Genomic DNA, 23,041 nt, shown 5'->3' on the forward strand with positions numbered 1-23,041 from the left:
AGATTAATTAATTACTTATTTTTTAAAGAAATGTAAAACCTCAGGCAGCCCAAAAGCCATTGAGGTTTTAATTCTCAGAACTATACTCTGACTTGACTGTTACCCAGTTCCTATTCAGGCAAGATAGGAATTAAGATTAATGACCCCAAACAAACTGGTATTTCAGAGAATCAGTCTTTGCCAGGCATTATATTCTCATGACAGAAAATCATTGAGGCATAAATACAGTGCTCAGTCATTGGTGTATATTAACAACACCATGTTGTTCCCATAAATGCTGAATACAGTGAAGAGGAAAATGAAGTCTTAAAGTTCATTAATTTGGATTGTGGGGTTTTTTAAAGTGAGCAAACCAGAGCCCGTAGAATAAGGCTGTACCATTCTAGTTCCCACTGCACTGCTGTGAAGGCTATTCAGATTCCAGAAAGGCATCTCTTCTGCTGGGACGTTGTTTGGGCTTGGGGATGACTCTCTCTGCAGTGCATTTTACTAACTAGACATTCAGTTCAGTTGGCATTTTTTAAAAGGCGAATTGATGAAGACCAAGTCTTAAGGAGAGAGAAGTGAAAAAGTACCTTTATATGCTAGGATCAGTGACTGTTGTAATATGTGGGGTAAAAACGTGTTGTTGTTTGTCAGTGTTTGCCCACCTCCCAAGAAGGTGGTTATGGCTAGAGCCTGTTTTCTAAACAAATGAGAACTGGCATGAAGACAAGAGCATTTCACCTATTCTGGCACCAGTGCTAATACAGGAAGTTATTGTGGCAATTTCTAGAAGCTGTTTGCTCAAGGAAAAAAAATAAATTAAAACCCCCATCTTTCTGTGTTTGTATTTCCACACTGAAAAGACATCCATGACATCATCTTGTTTGTTCGGACACTGCAGGAAGAATGGATGAAATAAAATGGCAGAAAAGAAACCAGGCGCTTTTATTTTGCTGCCAACAAAACATAGAGGAAAGATGTAACCAAAATATCCAATGGTTACTTTAGTTCTCAGAGACAGTTCAGCAGATGAATTGTTGTTCAAGGGCAGTTGGGCTCTCAGACACAAGAGCATTTTGTAGTAAGCTTAATTACTCATTTTAATTATGCATTTTAATTAGCAAGGGACTAACACAGAGCTTTTCTCCCACTTCCTCAATAAACCCACTTTGTGATATTACAGAACAAACTTGTAACTGAGAATTCCAACTGTCTACAGTTGAGAAACACAACTCAAAGTTCAATGGGTTTTCTTTCTCATTAAATCACATTCAAGTTACATCTACCTCTGATTATTTTCAGAAGCTCTCTACTTTTTTTGTTCTATTCATGGACAACATCAAGAAAACACCCTGCACTACTACTTCTCCCACTGGTATTTCCTCTGCCAAAATATTGTCTTGCTAGTTGCTCCCTATAGTAGTTCTTCCTCTTCTAACAATTTCTCCTCAGAGCTGTTCTTCTATCTGTGCACTATCTGTATTCCCTGCCCCAATCCCTAGGAGCATTGCTGTAGGAAATCTGCTTTCTTTCTCGTTTGCTTCAGGGAAAGCCAGGTTAGAGAGGCAAGTAGAAGCAGAGGCAATTGTGTTTTGGGATGAATTCAGAGAGCCAGAAGTGTATATGGTGATGGATGGATGGATGGATGGATGGATGGATGGATGGATGGATGGAGATAGCAAATGCCACAAAATCTTCAGCAAAATAACCAGATCCCAGAATGCAGCCCCATGAACATGTTACTTTTGTACTCTTTCCTACTTTGCCTGGGACTGTACCTGCTGAGGAGGGATTTGCAGAATCTTCAGCATTCCTTCATAAATTGAGGTTGTCAGCAATGCTTGGTGAAGCCAAATAGGCCTCTAGCCTGCTCTGAGAGAAGCCAACCCTAATTTATTTACAGTTTTGAGCCAAACATGGGCTTGAAAAGAAAAGGTTCAGATAAGGATATGGCTAGAATAGAGATGAGGAAGGTTTAAGGTGGGATTGTGTTTAGGAATAAAGGGAAAAATAAACTTTTGCCAACATTTTCTGAAATGTTCTCTCAGGTTTCAGTGCAAATGGCATCTTATAAAATTTCCATCATGTAAGTGGTGGAAATTCTCCAGAACAATTTGTTCTTCACAAGGCTTTGATGAAATGTAACAAGACTGAAACTTCTTCTGTTATATTTATGTTGTACTTCTCTGCTGCTCCTGGCTTGGGGTGAGCTCTGGAATCAGAATTATTGTCTGACATTTCCAGGTGTTTGCATGTTAGATTCAAGCTGCAACCTTCTCTTAACTCAAGTGGTTTAAAAGGCTTGAGGCATTTTGTCTGGCTTTGCTTAGCTGAAGGCAGTACTAATTTTAAGTTTCTTTTCTTTATGATTCTTGTGATGAGAACCTTCTCTCTCCACCACTTGTCTCTGTCAATAGAAGGTCTACGTAGTGCATGTGGCTGCATATGAGCTAACTGCTGTGCCTGTATGTAATAAACTCTCTAATTTTATGTCCTTTATGATTTCTGTTTTCCCACTCTTCTTCTCCCCCAACAACCTATTGGTGCATGCAATCCGCGTGATGGGATAACTACAAAGTTTAGCTACATTTGAATATAGGTGATACTGATCTCTGCTAAATATTGTCCTTCAGTAACAGTGGGAATCTGCATGAAAAATCTCACTTCTGAAAGTGGGCAGCATGTGCTATGTGCACCTGGAGACAAAAAGTAGCCTGTGATGCCACCATTTCATGTTTTGTATTGATTCTGGTAATGCTTTCAGTGCAGATAAGGCTTGCTTTATACTCTACCTAATAAAATATCAGTCCATTTGAGATAATTGTGCATGAGAAAAAATAAAGTTGTGGCTGAGAATCAAAGTTCTTTCCCAGAAACAGAGCCCAAAATACTCTAAATCAAATGTGATGGGAAAACAAAAAAGCAGATGAAGGGCTGAGCTCTTAAATGACTTCTTTACATTTCAGTTGCCATTACTGACCTAGTCACTGTTTGTGCTGGCTTAGAAACTAATGTCGAGTGAACAACTCCAGAATAGATGATGCTCTACGTTACTCTGGGCAGGAGTTACAACATTATCCAATGATCAGTATTAAAACAGAGTTAGAGTGACTTTATATGTGTTTTCCTGCTAAGCAATCAAAATGTAATGAATGAATGAAGCTCAACAGTAATCCAAGTACTGTTAAGCGTGTGTCCTTAAACTAGTTTTGCAAATTGGGACAGAGAGCTATAATTGACCTTGCTGAAATAGCCTTTATTTTCCACAGTTCATGACCAAAGTAGTTAAGTTAGACTGAGTAACTCTTCTAATTCACGACACCTGAATAAACGGCAGGAAAACCAGCCTGGAATGCACATTCCACTATCTAGCCATCCTGCAGCATAGGCTGAATAAATTCCTTCCCCTTGTCTTTACACTGAAATGAACCCTAGTGATTAAAAAATGCCTCTGGACTGAAAAGTGCATCACACTGATAACAGGCTTGTTTGGAGATTTGCGCTGTGCCTTAGCATGGCCTGGAATAGTTGTAACTTTGCCTTTCTTTAGGGTCTGTTTCCCTATCTGTTTTTCACTTAAAATATTCCCTGGCTGTTCCAAAGCATATTAAGCTGAAAGTTATCAGACTCCATACAAAAGAAAATGAAAAAGTAAGTCTGAACTGGCCAACACAAGCTTTTAACAAACAGAGTGGTATATAGAAATAAAAGGATTAAAAAAACCCCAAACCCAAACCCAAAAAACAAAACCCCTGTAGACAGTTTCCAGAGTTGCTTTGGATTTGATCATCTCTCTTTCCTCCTCTGGTTCAATAATTTTCAACTGAAAATGTTTGGCTTCTCTGGCTTAGGCTACTGCCTTTCTGCAGTTTACAGAAATAAAAAAAGGTCTTCGATGCATCCAAGTGTTTTAAGCTAAAAACAGTGACTTTTCACAGCACTGAGCCACGAGCTGAGGATCAAACCTGGGGCTGCAGTCCCTCTTGGTACAGGTCTGTCCTGCCAGGCTCTGCAGCCACATAGGCACACTCAAAACCTGCAGCGGGGAACGAAGGTCGAGTCAGCCAGCAAAGAGGGGCCCCATTCCCCCTCCTCTTCTAGAATAGCTGCCAGAGAGTTGCTCAACATCGGATCAGGGTGGGGACTGCTGTTAACATATATGTTCCAGGCCCTCCACCCGCTCCTCTTTTTCCCAGCCCTACCACAGTGATATGAGAGCTCAGGAGTCTGTGAGCCAAGCTAGGAAAGACATTGTAATTAAGGATAGGTTTGACTGCTTTAAAAATGGAGCATCCTGCTGAGCAGTCAGTTAACAGAGAGGGGAGGAAACAGGTCCAAGGCTTGGGTCCTTCTTGAAGACATAGTTATAAGTGATGTCAATATTATTTATGTATTCATGTATATGTTCTTTCAATAGACGTTTCATGGTATCCATTATGGATACAGATGTTACAAGCTTCCATTATTAATTTTTATGAGCATATGACTTTCCAAAACCCCAATCCTTTGTGTTCAAATGTCATTTTGTTCTGCTTTACAGTCTTTTACGGGGAAAGTTTTAATAAAACCTTCTTACTGGTTGTTTCAGTTAAAAGATAGGAAAGTACGCAGTTTTCTGTCAGTAAAACTGATTATATACTTCTGAGCAAAATGTGCACAAAAAGCAGCTCACCCAATAGTAACACCCCACCTCAGCATGGACCACATCCTTACGACGTCTAGCATTTATGCTTGGTTTTATGGGTAAGGTTTTTAAACAGTTTAAATAATTTTGTCATGTACTGGAAAGCATCTTCTAGTGTGTGTGTACCACTGCCCTCTGCTGTACAGAGGTGATACAGAGCTTGGCTGCTTTCATGGCGGTGAAGGTGTGGTATTCTTACTTCGAGCAAGTGCTCAGGTCCTCCTGACTTCATATGGGAGCTAGAGCTATGAAAGGAGTTAAATCTTCATCTCCATGGGAGTTAAGCATCATAATACCTGTGAAGATCTATCTGTTTCTGTCTTCTGCCAGTAGAAAATCCAATGTGTAAAGAGTGCGCAAGTATGGTGTCCACCGCAACACCCCTGAGTTGTTGTTTCATGGGTTCCACATCTCAAAATATCTAGGAGATTCACTGCAAGCAGGTTATTTTTCTATTGAGCATTGACATAAAGCATCTCTGGCCTTATGTTCTCTCCTGTTGTATACTTCTGGCATATAACAGGCTGACACCCTCAAGGTTGAAAGGGTTTTGCCTAATCCAAGGTTTTGGGCTAAAATATAAGGCTTAGCAGGATAAATGTCCTGGGTTAAATACAGGGATAAATGTAAGCTTGCCAGTAATAGCTGTATTATCCATTCTGGACATCAGTGCTAGGAAACTATGAAAATCAGGTAAAATCTCCAAAAATGTTTAGGATCACAGTCACTCACACTGCCACAACCTCCTGTCAGGAGGATAGCTCTGTTTACTATACAGAGCAGGGAGTTTAACTCATCCAGAGCTGCTGTCTATCATCTAAAGCTGCTGCACTCCTAAAGGATTTATTGAGACAATTAAGATAATACATTCATGTATCTCAGTCTATGGATTTGTACCTTTTCACACTGTCTTTTTTCCATTAAAGCCAGGTTTCATGTACTTCTATCTCTCAGTTTAATAATAGTGAACATCAAATCTGATCAGTAACTTACTCCTTTTTCAAAGGAGTAAGTCTGCTACCAGTGAGATTGGTATGGATTTTGCCAGTTGGAACAGGCCAATATCCAGTGCTTTTGAATTATAGTTGGGTGGTTGTCTTTGCTGTATTTCACAAATAAAGAACTTTTCTCTCTAAAAAAGAGGCCTGTTTAACTGCACATCAGATTCCAAGGGTCAGCCTTATAGTTTTGGACACTTAAACTTGATCACACCCCGGAAACAGTTCTGTAGCCTCGTTTCTGCTGAAGGAGGGGAACGAGGAGGAAATTACTGCCTTTGTTTGTTTCCATCTCTGACTTCTCTAAGCTTATCTGTTTGAGGCTGTTTAAACAATGTGTGAACCATCTCATATGGATTAAGTATATACATTAAGTATATATACATGAAATCTCACATCATTTAGAGGTAGGGCATAATTTCAAGTTTTTATCTTAACTGGTACGCAAATGAGGTAGGCTAAACCCTAAATCTTAAATTGTGATTTTTTTCTGGTTATAAATATATATATATTATTTGTATGGGCTGACAGACAAAGATTTCTTTATCAAGTATATGCCATTTGCAAGCAGAATGTTGTCTCCATTCTAGTCACCAGCCACAGGAGCTCAGCTGGGGCCCTGAGATTCAAGCTGAGAGCTTTTCTTTCACCATAATAGAGGTCCTGTAGGCTAAACTACTGGTAGTCCTTTAGTGACACTTCTGAAATCCCTTTGATAGGTTTACACAAATGCAAAGATTGATGCTTAGCAATGCTGTTGATGGTATACAACGATGACAGTTCTTGAATCATGCTCACCCTGCATTGTCTTCTGTGTGTTTGCATGTGTAAGTGTATATATATGGATATGTGCATGAATATACATAGATATATGAAGTGTAAGGATATATGTAGTGTACACATCTGAGTTTCACACATACTTGTGCATGTATTTAATATTAATCGGGGACTTGAAATAATACTGAAAGCTTATTCTGCAGTTCCTGTGGCTGTGGTATGTCACCCAATCATAAGCACTAATTTTATCAAAGAGAAATTACAAAAATGAACTGATGCTAGTTCTCAAATACAGTCCCTGTTTGTTTAGCTTTTATTTACTTCACTTTGAAATAATACACCAATCTTTCCACTTTTTAAAAACTTCATTTCTAGACTGTGGAATCCAAGTAGATAGCCTAGCCAATACTTCCTTTTCCTCAGTTGGATACACTGGGATGAGATGGCAGATTGTGTTTTCAGGAGACGAGAAGCTTGCTGGCAAACTTTCCTAGGTTATCATCACATGTCAAAGATGATGTCTGTATAGAACATTGATTTCCTAACAATGCAGCTTCCTTGGAAGGAAAATTTTCTTTTCTTTACTTCACTCATTTTGAATGAAAGGAGAAGTCCATGGGGAAGGAGTCAGTCTTTAAGAAAAATTCTTGGTCTTACTATTACTATATTCCTCTACCCCTCCAAAAAAGAAGGTGTGATAATTAATTGCCAGCCAAGTGGCACAATTAATGTTGTGCAAATGCAACATCCTCTGGGTAAAGTGATATTGCTAAATTATAGTGTGGCCAGTTCTGTGTTTAAATACCAATCCAGACAGCCACATGCACACACTCACATGTGTGCTGAGAGGGTGTGCTCTATTCCTTTTTTTTTTCCCAGATGTGATACTTCAAGTTTTCTTTCCTTCCTAGAGAATTCAAAGTAATTTTTAAAGGTCTTAATTTCTGTGCAATAGAGCTCATGGGCAAACACTCAATAAATGAAAAATAAGGGATGCAGTCATGGCTCTGAAAGCATTTCACATTCTTCAAAATGATGCCAGTTGTATGCATTGACAGTAATCCTGTCTAATCCCCTCCACATGTATTATCTTTGTGCACCTGCTTTCATTGTCTCACTTATCAGTTTTTTATACTTAGAACCACAATATACAAGACGGTAAAGCAATAGAACAAAATACTCATGCACACACAGTGTGTTGTGCTACAATTCTGCATTGTAGGTAGAGAACATGTTTGTGGATTTTCATGTTTGGAGTCAACATCTTCCATTAAGATGGTTTTCCTACTTCTTTCTTTTCCCCCCACTGCTGCATGTCTGTGTTTGTCTTTCTTGGCAGATTAACTGAAGTACATCGAACAGCTGTAAAAGTCATCAGGAGAATGCAGTATTTTGTAGCCAGAAGAAAATTTCAGGTAAGCAGCACCATTAACCTTAAGTACAGTATGTGACATTGAAAATGCTCTGAGTGAACTTGTCTTTGTGCAGCAGTTATAAGTCAAAGGTGCTGTTTAGGCTCTCAGCCTCATACTTACCTTCTGAGGATTTTTTCATAGTGTGGGCAAAACTATCAACTACCCATGGGTGCAGTATGATACAAAAGCCTTCTGAATTTGTGGAGTCAGCATAGTTATTTTTCACTTCTCTTTTTTGCTGCATTTGGTTTGTTGTCTTTCGGTTTGTTTGGGTTTTTTTTCCTGTACTAACTAATGTATAAAGTACTTACTCGTCTACTAGAAGAAATGAAGAAAAGACTCTTTCGGAGCATCTGCTAAAATACTGTCTATACTGATAATCTAATGACTGGTTAGAGAATGTTCAACTGATTGCGAGCTATGTATGACTGACAGATCAATACCTTATTGATGAGTACTATGCTGTGTAAAGTTGCTTTCACATTTGTGGCCCACATTTCCACATTTGTTTCCAAGGATTGGACATCATAGAGAGGCCTTATTTTATAAAATTGTGGAGCATCTGCCCCCTGTAAATTTGCTGTCTTTATGAAGTCTGAAGTTAGCTTTCTCAGTCAGGTTTCAAAGTGCTTAAACTAACTGTGTTGAATTGGAAAAACTGTCTTATTTTGCCTGTTTACTAAGGCCCATTATGGTAAAACTTTTTTGGAATGTGATTCTGGTATCATCATTCTAATCACCATGTGCTGGTGGTGCCTTGGAAATGAATAATTAACTTCTGTCCTGTTTTCAAAAGCTCCTGTTATTTCCATCTGAATGTTCATGCTTTTTTGTCCAAAAGGGTCCACTGCAAGTTAATCGACTTTCACAATCCTTTTTAAAAAGGTTTTAAAAGTATAAAGCAAGAACCTAGATTTCAAGCGTATTTGATTAGAGCTGATCACTTAATTGCAAGGGATAGAAGTCTGAGATAAGTTCACAGCACTCAGAAGACTGAATTAGGGCTGACATATTTCCCAAGCCCAGGCAGAAATGTATCTTCAGATGACCTTACCTTATGAAAGAAAAGTCACATTGTTTAACTCAGCAAACAGGAAAGCAGAATTATATTGTAAATACACCAGAGAGAGAAACACTAGGGAAAATTAAAAAAAAGAAAAAAAAAAAAAAAAGAAGATAAGAGAAGAAAAGACAACAGAGAAAAGAAGCAAAACCTTCCCTGGAAAATAAAATCAGTATATAAAAGAGTTAGGATAAAAATTAAGATATTTCAAACCACCACGGACCTAGTGTTCTGGAGCTCTCAGACAATGGCAGTCATGCGAAACCTTAAAAACTGGACTTGATCAGTCTATGGATAGGATTCTGGGTTTTTTTTTTTCTTTCTTGCAGTTGTGAAATGCAGCTTGTGGGACTCCCCATGATAATTAGACTGTGGAAGTTCAAAGCCAGGTAATTCTATTTTGAGTTTTGCGTTAGGAGCTCTAAGTACACTGGATGTAGAATGCTGAGCCCAAATGGCCAGGATTTGGGATTATGGACAGAATGGACAGAATGAAAGTTAATGGAGTTCTTCAAATTCTGCATTTACCAAGCCTCCCTGGAAGCCCATTATCTCCCGCCTTAAGTTGTATTGTGCTAGCATTTCCTTATAAAAACATGACAAGAGATTGTGGCAAAGTTTGGCAGGACATAAGATGCTCAGATCTAAAGCTTTATGAGAAAAGAGGAGAGAAAAGTTGAAAGGATATTTTTACTTTACAGAGGGCTCAGGCAGACTGCAGTGTACAGTAGTTTGCAAGTGCAGGATTCAGAGCTGATGGTTTGATAAAAGGGATAACAGATAGAGGACTTCTTTTGAGGGAGAAAATAAATTTCATTGAGAATGAGTAGAATTAGTTATGCACATAGTAGGTCATGGGGGAGAAGGGAAGGAGGTGGGGGAAAATCCCCAGCACATCTAGGCTCTGCGCCACGCATCGTGTTGAATAGAGTGTCCAAAGGAAAGGACAGAGGATTTAGCCAAAATGCTCTCAAAGCACCCCCCGCTAGTCAATCTAAAGAGTGATACTGGCACTGTTTCTCTGGGTGAAGACAATAGGCTGCTTTTCTGGCCAGAAATAGTGATGTGTCAGCGTCTGCAAAATGGGAAGCTGGGGAAGGCAAAAAAAAAAAAAAAAGGAGAGAATAAAAAAACCCCAATAAACTGAAAGCTGAAACCTCCCTGAAACTGCCCTCCCCCCAAAGTATCTCTTCTCACAAATGCACATGAATGCACACTACCAAAGCCACAAACCCTTCTGAAAGTAATAACGCAGGTAAGTGCTGATGGCTGAGCACAAGGAAGGCATTTTATCACGAAGAGCTTTTGCTTCTTCATTCATTTCACAGGATTTGTTTCCATTCCAGTTCCATGCTTTCATCTGAAATTTCTAGGATCCTGTGGCTGCCTTCCAAGCATGACTCCAGCACATACTGTAGGTGTTCAATGCATGTGTGCAGTGGTGCATGCTAATGGCTCTAGCTGAAGCTGTGACAGAGTGGAAACAGACAACAAGATGACTAATGAGCTGTTTTCAGTAATTTCCAATTACTAGCTTTGCAGTTTACCTTTCTTTTTTTTTTTCTTCTTTTCTTGAGTCAGAGCCAAAAAGGAGACATCTTGCCCCACATTTCCCATAGGGGTAGTTATGTCTCTCAAAATGCTGGTATTTTAGCTAGGAAATCATTTGCATTTATTCCACCACACCCACACATTAATTTTACTTGATAAAATTTTTCCATGCTGTATTTTTTATAATCACATCACTTTATGCAGACTCTCTAGGTTTGTTTCAGAATTCTGCCTTAGTAGTTATAGCAAGAAAGCAGAGCTTGGCCGAAGCATCTGGATTCTCATTAGAATGGGTATAAAGCTGGGCAGATGGCAGTTGTTTAGCTCTCTTGCATTTTTTATCTGTCCATTTTAATTTATTCGAATTGCACCTTTTTTTCTGACCTTGTAGGTATCATTAAAGCCAAAGAAGCACAAAGACTACGTGCAGACTTATGCAAAGCATCTGTCCTCCCAGCAATAATATTTCTGTCACCAGACATCTTTAGTCTTTAAGGCATTTGATTCTGGGTCCAAGTTTTATGAATTGGGCCTATCTCTGTGGTTCAGTCCTCTGACATTATGATTAACATATGGGTTTGGAATGAGCCAAGAGATATCACACATGATAGTTTTAGATCCATTATATATCTTGGGATTGTGTTTTTTTAAATACACTGCAAAGGTCTAATATTTTGCTCAGTATGAAGTAACATGAAGACATGACTGTAACTGACAGTAATGGGAATCATTTGGCTCCATCTCCACAATAAATATGCACTCCTACAATGCCTACATATTTTTCATTCATTGCAACAACCATTGCAAAATGGCAAGCACATAACCTCTGGAAGACAAAAAATAGAATGAAGGCCTACCTGAAATAAAAGTCAAGTTTAAACTGTACTTACCTTTCAGTCTCATGTATGACTCCTTTCACAGCAAGCTCGGAAACCATATGACGTACGCGATGTGATTGAACAGTACTCACAAGGACACCTCAATATGATGGTTCGGATAAAAGAACTTCAAAGAAGGTAGGTCCTGTCTGCCTCATGAAATATTGATTTCTCTAGTGCCAGCTGGCTTTAGGAGAGATGTGTACTTAACGAACAGTAATTGTCCAAAATTGCAAGCACAACAGGGAGCACAGTATCTAGAGGATTTAACTTAGAGTCATTTTTAACCCTTTTTATAACCACATTTAGAATTCTCCTTTATCTCCCTCTATTTCTTCAAGTGAAATTTAAAAAAATTAAGGTGCATGCTGTGAAGTTTTTAGTATGAAGTGAGCTTTTCTGCCCTTTTCTTAGAATGCAAAAACTTTTCAAATAGGATTTACCTTTCTGTCCCCTGTCTGTGGTTCTCCACAATCGAGAGAAAACTGGTTTGCTTCTGTTTCCCTCTCTATCTGGAACATTTCCCTTCCACATCCTTCCACACACATGCTTCTCGGAGTTTGGGGATCACAGCTGAAATATTTTGCCACAAAACTGTTCTCTTTCAGCACAAAGTGCTTTTCTCTTTACAAATTAACACTGCGGACTGGGACACCAGGCTGAACTCTTCTGGCCCTTAAATGAAATGAAAAAAAGAAAAAAAAAATCCTATTGAATGGAATCTACTGTGTCAACATATATAGATATTAAATCTGCCTGCATGAGATTCAAGGAATAGTTGCAAATATTATTAAAAAGCCATACTGTTTGTATAGTCTTTGTTATTAGATTACATATGACACAGGAGAACTATGTTTTAGTCACAACATGAAAGTCTAAGGAATATTAGTACTCATGAAAATAACAATAATATGGTTTGATTTTGGGAAAAAACTCTGAAGAACTAAACTGCTGACTGTGTGTGCAGAAAATCATGGTAGTCTCATGTTTTTACTTGCTTTATTTTAGGTTTAAAGCTACTGTAAATTCTCATGTAAATTATGCTCCTATGCTTTCACTAGCAACAAAGTTTAAGTTGCTTGGTAATTGCACTGCTGGTAATGCTCTGTTTGCTTTTCAGATTGGACCATTCCTTGGGAAAGCCGGGCCTTTTCCTCTCAGGTATAGTGACTGCATCTTACAAATAATTGCTAGCTTCATAACTTTGTGAAAATACCCAGGGCTACAGTAATATGGATTTATAATCCAGCCAATGCATGAATGCATAATTCTGTTAATAAGCCCTGGGATGACTGTGAAAAGATAAATTCTTTGCATTCAGGTGGTGGTAGTGGAGGAAGTGGAAATTAAGAATAAATGTTAAAAATGTGTATCAGTGCATGATGAACTGGAAACATATAGCTGGAAATTTTTCCACAAAAATATTCTTTCTAAATTTTTTGTGCTTTGTGAGCAACCTATGGATTTCAGCTTTAGAAAGCTCAAAGGAAGATCAAGGTGTCATTCAAGAAGAACTGGCGTAGCTTTGAAAGCTAGATTGATAGAAATGGTATGAACTTAAATCATAAAAAATGCAAGATCAGGCACAAGTAAACTAGTAACTAAAATCCCCTACATGCTAATAGTGGTGAACAGTCTGTCATGTCTCGTGGACAGTGGTGAACAGGCGTGGTTTGCTAATTAATTGTAAGCAAATGCTATCTGTATGTAAGAAAATACCATGATATATTCATGAAAAAATTACTCTGATCCCAGGATCAGGAGAGAGATTTTCAAGACATACAATGAAGTGTAATGTCTTCACATGACTTAGATAAAGCCTATGTGGCATGTCGTGCAAAATTTGATTCCACGTCTTTAGGAAAGACTAGCTACAACAAAAATAGGGAAGAAATACTAGGATAGCTAGGGAAAAGGAGAATCTATTCTGTTAGTGAGAAACACAAATACAGCCTCAGACGGTTAAGTGAAAACAAAAAGTTTTATCATTCATTATCATTTTATTATCAGAAAATCTTGCTTTGATTTGATTGCCACTGGCTTCCAGAGGTAAGATAAGTTGGCTCATCTTTGTAATTCATGATGGATAGTCTTACTGTGGAGAGCATCACAGGACTTCAGAGATATTTGAGAAAACCAGTGCTCTGGAGAACATTATGGCATCCATGTCCATGCAACTAGCTTCCCTTGTTAGTCTTGCAAAATTACTGCTGAAGAGTGGCTTTGAGATGGCTGTCTTAGATGCAAAAGCATGGTGGCACCACTAAGAACGATGTCTGCCTCCAGAGCATGCCAACTATATAAAGTCATACCTTTTGCAAAGACATATAGCTTTGCCCTCAAATGGACTGAATAAATACTGACTGGGAAAAGTAAAATGGTTTTAGGGATGCAAAACCTGGTAAGCTCCGTTATGGGTTTGCAAGACCAAAACCAAAAGTTATCTGATCTAGTAGTTATTTTATCTAAACCCTGCACAAATCCAAAAATAAGATAAGTGGTTCCAGATAAGTGGTCTGCAGAACTAAACCAAGGGTTGGTTTATGATCAGGCCAAGTATTACCCAACCTGCCAATAATCAAGTGATGAACAGCAATGAGTGGTTATAGTATTGGTCTGTTCTGGGTGGAAACAGACACTTGCACTGTCCTCCTCTGGAAAAAGAGTTCTTCATGAGTTTTCCTCAGAATGGATGGTTTATTCTAATTGAAAATGTATCTTCTATATAATATTTTTCCAGTTCAAAGGCACTGCTAAAAACCTCATTCATAAACAATATGGGTGTTTCCTCCGGACTGTGTTATTTTTGTGTTGATGGCAAGCAAAAGAGAAATGACAATGCAATGAAAATTGCCAAGGAGAAAAACATGAAAAGAATTTTCCTTTCCAGCTCCTTCTTTTTCCTGTTTTATTATACTCCCATTCAAAGAATCTTAAGTTCTGGTTCTGAGCCTGTTGAAATGAATGGGAGTCTTTCCAGTGACCTCAGTGGGTTTTGGATCAGGCTGTTACTGAAACCCTGTTGTCAACTTTGATAATTTTATATGAAGTAATTGCAGCGTGTCTATAGTATTGTTACCTTTCAAAAGTGAATGATGTCATAAAAGATCCAGAATCTGAACTCACTGGAAGCAATTACTGTTATTTTTCAAGTTAGTTTCTCAAAGATAAAAAGCACTAAAAGCTGTGTTAAAACAAGATAAGGATACAATAACAGAATAAAAGCCGTGCTGGGTCAGATCAGTCCTGACTCTGGCGGAGCCAAAAGCAAGGTGCTTTAGGAAATGTATAAAAAAAAGGGCATGCATAAGCCTCTAACCTTCCTGTAAGCTTTCAGCCATTTGCAGATCAGAGACTTCCTGACATAGTTGCTGTGTATTTAGTAGTCCTAATAGTTTCTCCTCAACAAACTCGCCAAGTTTTGCCTGTAAACTTTTCACATCTGCAGTATTTCGTGACAAACATTTGTATGATTTAAGTTCTACGTACACATGTTGTGAGGATTCCTCCCATTATGCTTGTTTTAGTCTTGATATCTGCTAGCTTTCTTTGAAACTTGTACTACCAGGACTGTGCAAAAACACCAGGATAATGAATAAATTTTCCACATATTTAAATTCCATTTTTATGAATATACCCAAAACACAATGTCTTAGTTTCAAGAAAAGCCCATCTCCGCGTTCCAGGTATCACAATTCTGTAAGATGAAACAAAGATTCCTGTAATAGTAAACAAACCCCTTAATAATTGAAAGTGTTTATATAGAGGCAAAGCACATGTTAATAAAATTTATTGAATCAACAAAGCAGACACTTAGGTAATGACACAAATAAGGAGAGTGTGATACTTGACCTTCATTACACATGATAGAGTTAATTGCTTTTGAATGCAATTTTTGAAACTTACTATAGCTTTTCAGGGGCAAAGGTGAAGAATAATGCCAAGGTAAAACAAAAGATCCAGTGTTCGGGTTCAGAAAAGTATGCAAAAGGCTGATGTTAATCTGCAGTTCATCTGAACCTCTTAGGTCTGCATAACACAGGTGGGAATCCCTGGAGAAAAAGGCTTTCTTGTAAAATTTTGACAATTCCGTTGTTTGCTTTTTTTTCCATTAAATGCCACCTAAGCTTTCTGACGCTATTTCCTTCCCAGCTGTCAAGAAGAAATTGGTTCACAGTATCTTTTAAAGCATAATAAATATCCTTAGTTTAGTTTTTAATATTTTTAAGTCAATATTTGAAATGAGAGATACCCATATTTCTGCAGGAACAGATGTATTCCACACCTCCTGGAGATAAAATCCATGGGAACTTGGTAAAAAATAAACCCACTTAGGATACTTTTTGTAGCTGCCAGGTGTTCACAATCTTGTCTCTGAAAGTTCATTGCATTGCTGGGGTTGATCTACCTCAGTGCAAAGAGAGAGCAGGAATACCACATATATCCTACTTCAATGACTTGGAATCTGCAGCTAATTTACTGTTCATCCAGATCCTCTGAACAGTTTGAATTACATTCTTAATAACAAGCTAATAAAGAAGCTTGCATTTAATTTTTAATTTGGTATATTAATTGTTTTATACATAGCATAAAGATAGTGTATCTAAAAGCTGCCATCAGCATCTTTTGGAGGAAAGGCAGAAGTGAGATGTAGTTCATACCAGATTCAGTGTATATGAATATACACTGAATATATATATATTCAATATATGAATATTGTTCCTTATGAGCCACATGAGCAAATCATGTCACCTCAGAGGCTAGATAAGTGAAGCAGGTAGGCATATGGACCTTTTATTTAGGGCTGGTTTATTTGCTGCATGTCTTTAACCTGGCAAGTTTGTCACTGCAGCTAGATTTTTGCAACTTGAAAAAACTAGGAATTCCTGCTTTCAGTGTATACTGTTTAAGCTTCATCACAGAACAGCTGGCTTTATCACAGAGTTTTCTGCATTGCAGTACAGTTTTCTAAATTAAAATATTTTGAATTTACTTTTATAATTTTCTTTAGGCTGTCCAAGGGAAGTCACAAGTGTCTGATCTAGGACTATGCTTTACCTCTTTTTCATTTCTTCTACATATCAGCTGTAAAAGGCTCTGGCTGATAAAAGACTCAAGCCAAAAGTCATGATGCCTACAGCAACTTTGTTATTTGCTGGTTTATGGATCTAGGGTTTAAAAAGCCAATCCTGACTTGTGTTTTCAGAAGCACACCTTGTTTATAGGCCTACAAATCTAGACCTTGCCATAAGATCGTCACAGTTTTCACTGCATAAAGCATTCAGAGAACTGGAACAAGTACAAATCTAGAAGGTTGTAGTTGCATTGAGTTAGACAAAAGAAGGTAATGGTATCTCCTGCTTTCTGTAGTCCCAGGACTGAACTTGCTGTAATTTGCTGAGATTTCAAGATTCTTTAGCAATCTGGAATACCCTAGGTGTCCCAATGCTCAAATTCTTCATTTTCTTCTTAAAAATCCTGAATGGCTTTCAGATAAATTTTAATTTTTTTGAGTTAGCACACCTCTAGCTGTATACACCAGAAAAGTAAAAATCAAGGAAGGACTCTTACTCTGTAAAAGCAGAATAGATGATTTCCAGCTTTTATCATTTTCAGACCATCTGTCTGTAATTCATTCACTGTCCTAATACTCCACATAAGTCTGTTTTCTAACCAAAGAAATAAATCTATTTTCTGAAAAGTTTGGTATATTCTGATGAGATGGAGAACACTAAATGAGTAAAAATATTAATATTGTGGTGCTGTCCCTCATTTGATTTGCTCTCTTACTCATTTCAGATGGCACTGGCTGATTTTTGTAAAAGCAAACAAACCTGAATAATGAGTAATGTGCCATTTATATCATGAACTTCCATTTGAGGAAAAAGTTGGGGATGGCCTTTCTTGTTTTCTGCACTGACGTGGGGAATACTTAGAAATTTTTATATTTTTTTCAAGAGGCATCTCTTGTTCACTAGAAAAAGAGATTGTCCATCTTTGTGAAAATATTAGGAAATAAATACAGGGTCATGTTGTTTTGAAAGTAGTGATCATATGTATATTCAGGAAGGCAAAGACTTTCAGTGGAGATATTTGTGCTTTAATAAGCATGAGAAATGGACTAGATGACCCAAGAACTATTCAATCGCCTGAAGTATAATGCCTATTGCTTATATACTAGTGTTTTATCTGATTAAAGTCTAAGTATATAAAGTGATAGTTTTGTATTATACCAACCATTTGATACAAGCTTGTTTCAGGATTTTTTTTTTTCTTCTGAGCTAAAATTTGTCTTTATGTATTTTCATCCAGTTATAAATAATTATGCCTCCTTTCATGATGATCATGCATGTTTTCTTTGTCTCCATGTCTTTCAGATAGATGTACATAGTTACGGGATTGCTTAGCTGGTCTATCTGTTTTATTGCAGACCAACACAAACAACAGACAAAACTCAATACTAAAAGAAAATTATTTTGGATTACAAAGCAAAAAATGTCAGACATTTCAGATTTATAGTTAACCATGTAATCTTCTCAACTATGTAAAAGCAAATAATCTAGTGTAGGAAGTCTACAATCATATATCTTGAAAAGACTCAAGAGAGAAAGCATAAACATGAGATAGAAATCAAATGTACTAGAGCAATATTATTTGAACTTCTGCCCACCCTCTCACCACAATGCTCTGCACATTGTATACACACCTCATTTACTTTTAAATATGGTCTTTATTAGAGGAAAAATGCTTGTAAATTAGAGCTGAATGCTGATTTAAATGGAGGCTAGTAAGAATGGGAAAGACCACAGCCTTTTGTGACTTATACAGCCTGCATGCCAGTAAAGAAGTGGACATGACACAGCTACATGCGTGTATATCATTCTCTTCACGTCATCTGATAGGAGTGCCACATGCCACAAAATAGCTTCTTACTGCTTATCTGCTTCCTATTTTCTTGTTTTCTGTTCCACACCACATTCAAGAATAACTAAAATAGGAAACATTATTAACTTGGTTTGGTTGTTTTGGGATGTCTTGTTCATTTTTTGAAGGATGTAATTAGAGCTATTGAGGAAATTATTCTTTTTTTTTTTAATAAGAAAAAAAATCTTATTGGAATATTTCTTCAGGTTTAGGGACTCTTTGATTTTAGACCTAAACAAAACCACTACCTACCCGCTGCTGTTCAGATCACATCCCAGTTTAGAAATCCTTAAAGGCATGTTTCTTCTGATGTGTACTTTGAAGATGATAAGTGTCTACAGATTTACTAACTAGAAAGTAGACTCTAAAGCCAATTATTTCATTTTGGGCAGAGATGAATACATAGATAAACTTGACCCTCAGCCACTTATACTTCAAGAGGTTTCTGTGGTTTTGAACTACTGAATGATGAACAGCACACATGTATGAGCCAAATGGTGTCATTTTTTTTGTCCCCACACAGTGTCCTTTAATAATCTTTGAATTTTCTCTCTTTAAAGCGTTTACTCCTGCAGATTCTCTGATGAAACACTTCTTTCTAATGCCTGTGCAGAGCTGCCAAGGTTGCCTGAACTGTTTAATGTTCTAGGTGGTCTGCAGAGGAGAAAGAAATCAAGAAGAGTACTCTTGTCAGTATTGTTTTTCGCTGAAGATTTCCTCTAAGGTCGTGGCACATACAGTGCAAGTTACCTTAGGATGAACTTTGGTGCAAATATATCACTCAATATGTCCCATTAGCAAACATATACACTGCTGATGGTAATGGTAAAGCAAGTACCATTCACAGAGAAATGCAAGAACATGAGTTCGCTGCAGAATGAGCACACATGCAGGCAGTTATGATGAACCCTGATGCACTATAGATTCACATCTCAGTCTGCCTTCCAGTTAAGCCCTTCACATTGTGCTCATGTCCTAAGCAAAATGGACATAAATAGTTTTAATAACCAAAGCTGAACCACTCATAAGAGTGAAATAATTTATGGAACAATTAAGGAGTAATGACTCCAGTCCTCTACTGGAAATGCAGTTTAGTACAGAAGAATGCGTCCAACTTCCATTGACATAGGCTTCTAAGTTACTTCAGTGCTGGGGGGGGGTGACTTTTCCTTGTGAATAATTTCTCCTTGCTCAGAATATATGTGGTTTTGTGCTTCATTCTCTGTGAAGTAACTCCCGCAATCTATGGCCTTCCTTTGTGATGGGGCACGTAAACATAAAGCATAAACTCCAATTTAGACGGGAGCTTTTTTTCAGTCTTAGCTCCCAGTCTCACCATTTGCAGTGTGTGAGTGAAACAAATTGTATAACTGACCTTTAATAACCAAGTCTCATGAAAACTAAGAGGGAAAATGGAGATGGAGATGTTAGGGCTTTTCCCAGTGTCACTCAATTGCAGCGAGGAGATAGATCTTTTCTACTCTAGCCCTTGAGCCCCTGGATAGCGCTGCCTCCTACATCTACAACCCCGGTTGAAAACTTGTTATTTATTTCTGTATAGAAAGTGTATGTTGCTCATTCAATGATATTCAAAATGGGGAGTGTGCCTAGGGAGCATGCCTATTTTACCTAACTATATGCAGTTAACTGAGATTGTTAAACAAGGAATCAAGTTACCCCAGACACTATCTATAGCCCTTCATGTCCACAGAGTACCTCTACCAAGGTCCAGGTTGCCCTTTAGACTAACTTAATCTTGTCAGTTAGACAAACTAATTCCATTTTCTCCAACTACCCTCTTTCACTTCCATACACCATGAAGAAATTCTTTCTTGTTATACTCACGTTATTCATACTATCCTACTCTTACCAGCTTCTTTTTTGCTTTAAATACCAGATATAATTCTTAGTTTGAGTTTATTCTCCACCTAATGAATGTCCCGGTTTTATTCTTCTTTATTTAGAAAAAGGGGTAGACAAAGGATACTATACCGTAGGAGCCAGACTGATCCGGCTAGAGGATAAGGTAAGTACATGAAAGCTTTTTTTTCTTCTGAGTAATGATATCTGATCTACAGACATGCAAGATAGTATCTTGGCATGATTTACTTTAGAATTACGGGGCACCATAATAAAGAATAATATCCTAATTTTTGTAAGACATTTGATGAATTATCATGTGCATGTTGTTCAGGATTAACCATTTACCTGCCATACAGATTTCATTCTTGATTTTAAAAGGGACTGCTTTCATGTTGAAGCCAATCACATGTCTTAAATATAAGTACTTTGAACTGACAAGGTGTTTGTCACACAAGAATTAACGAGTTAGAAAGACGTATTAGGAGTCTTTGTAAATAGCAACAGTTGATATCTCAGTTAATAATCTTGAGGTTCTTTAACATTTAACATACTGCTTTTTTCCCCCCATACAGTTATCTTTGCATCAACTCTGCCCTTCCCCCACTGTCATCTCTTTAAGAATATGTTCATCTTTGTTGCTAGTAAGAGTTATAGAAGTATGTCTAAAGGCCAAAGCTCAGTGAGGCTCTCTTGTTTTAGACCTGTTCCAAATATCCTCAAGAGCTTTTCCCACTTAAGCAATAACAAAAATACAAGTTTGCTTAAAACTAGGAATCTATTTCTCTAACAGTCTTTTAGTCAGCTCTCTTACCTACCCCAAAAAACTGGTGCCCCTAGAACAGTGTACTTTCTGTGGACAGCAGCAGTGCAATAGCTTTGATATGCAGTATGTATGGTGTAAGACCTGGGACAAAAGTTAATTGGAATTTAGCATAGTCATTGCCTATTTGTGTCTTTGTCTTACTCAAATTTGTCATGCAAATATTCTTTTCACTTTTTTCTGGGGAAGTGAGGTGAGAAGGAAAGAGGAAAGAAACTTTTCATTATTCTTCAGAAGAACTGAATTTGAAATTAAGCAAATACAAGTCCTCTCTCTCTTGCCTAATATCTAATGATGATTGCTAGGACAACATTGGAAATACCTGATGCTGTGATGTTGAAGGATAGATTTTCTTTGACTTTTAGCTTTCTTGGACAGGGTCAGAGAATCAGCTTCACAGATAAAGACTGATTACCCAAGTTAGCTTTTAAAGTGCATTGTTCCCTTATGCTGGCACACTCATTCAAAGTGAAAATGGCTTTCATCCAGATTACCTTAATTCACTTCAAAAGAGATATATTGCTCTCTAGCCTTGGTATGTCCTATAAATTCATACCACTAGTTCATTCTGATTCTTGAATATGCATATATAGAGAAACTCACAATATACATTTGAAAATTTAGCAATAAAAATAACTGTGATAACAGTTAGACTACTCTGTGTGAGAAATACTGCTATATTGTAAATACTTCTGGAAGCAGTTCATGGTCTCCTGGCTGCTCCATATTTATGAAGAAGAGAGGTCAGAAAGTTATTAATGTGTCTGCCACTGGTCCAGCTTCAGCACAATGTGCTGTGAATTTGATAACTTTATTTCAAAGCCTTAATTACAGTACTGCAGACATATCTTGGTGTAAAAGGAACATTACAGGAGATGCCAATGTATGCAGTAAATTCTGCAGTGAATGATGTCTGTTGCAGATATCTGCTTATGCTCTGCCTTTACATCTTAAACCTGCAAGGAAACTGAACTCTAGCTGAATCAAAAAGGTCATCATTTTCATCAATACTGCTTCATTGTAGATGCTTAGAGATGATGAAGCCACATGGCTTCACCTTCTCGTGTTAAATGTCTGTTCTAAGCATACGGTAATCAGTCTGTACCAGGGATTCACAGCAATGTTCTTGGAACAAGAGTCATACAAGTTAAAAATCCCCCAATGGTACAGCCATCTTAACTTCATTTAAATGTGATCTAAATATACTTGGTGCAAGCTCGAACTGTTAGTGTTGTCAAGACCTGGCCGCTATTTTGTTTGAAGAATTAAACTGCAGTGCTTTAACTGACCACATGTTGTATGGGAACTAGTGATTTCTATCTCTCTACTTACTGTTCCGGAGAAAACAAATATAAGGGAATAAAGATATTTTCTTAAGATGACTTTATACAAGACATTCAATCATTGCAGCTTCCTTTTTGTTCTCATACCAAGCTACAAATGTAACATAAAATGCCAGAGTCTGATGAAACCCAGGGCATTTGTTCTTTCAGCACAAATTAACCTTCTTTTTTGTGTACAGGGCTTCATTCTTATATTTCTGCTAAGAAAGAAGACACAGTGCACAAAAAGGGCAAACTGTTGTTGTTGGTTTTTTTGGGTTTTGGTGGTGTGGGTTTGTTTTGTTTTTTGTTGGTTGGTTTTTTGGGGTTTTTTTTTATTTGCATCTTTTTGGCATATTAGGCTAAAACACATACATATGTTTACATAGTGAAAACAAAGTTAAGCTTCCCAGATATCTCTATTTTAATAGGACAATAGAAACGACTGCATCCTGCTGTCAAACAGCTTCCCCTAAACTATTTTCCCATGTCTCATGGGCTCTCCTGCTTTAATAGTTCACTGTGTAGTAGCTGCTATGTTCCTAAATGTGAAACAATATTGGAGTCAGGAAGGACAAGCTGGGTTTCAACCTCTGAGAAGAATAAATGAAACAAGGGCATGTCTGACATCAGGCTCCAGCTGGTGGTGAAAAATGATCTGCCCCTTGGAACTAGAAAACCTTTGGGATCAGCTTCTTCTCCCTGGAGAAATTATTTTAACATTCAGTCACCCAGTATATTCATGGCAGCCTCCCAACCAA

At 37.6% G+C, this 23,041-nt stretch overlaps 1 protein-coding gene across 1 annotated transcript in view; it reads left to right on the top strand.

The window, feature by feature from the left end:
• Positions 1–20,301, top strand: part of LOC104412672 (potassium voltage-gated channel subfamily KQT member 1-like) — a gene marked incomplete at both ends in the record, with an annotated part of 251,094 nt that extends 230,793 nt beyond the window's left edge. The window contains 4 exons of the mRNA XM_010023457.1: positions 7,784–7,859; positions 11,395–11,489; positions 12,472–12,512; positions 20,240–20,301. Coding sequence (XP_010021759.1) covers positions 7,784–7,859; positions 11,395–11,489; positions 12,472–12,512; positions 20,240–20,301 — 274 coding nt within the window. The remainder of the gene's footprint in view (positions 1–7,783; positions 7,860–11,394; positions 11,490–12,471; positions 12,513–20,239) is intronic.
• Between the last annotated feature and the right edge of the window lie 2,740 nt (positions 20,302–23,041).

Source organism: Nestor notabilis, unplaced genomic scaffold (assembly GCF_000696875.1).
Source record: "Nestor notabilis isolate BGI_N333 unplaced genomic scaffold, ASM69687v1 scaffold1611, whole genome shotgun sequence".
NCBI classification, from domain to species: Eukaryota; Metazoa; Chordata; class Aves; order Psittaciformes; family Psittacidae; genus Nestor; species Nestor notabilis.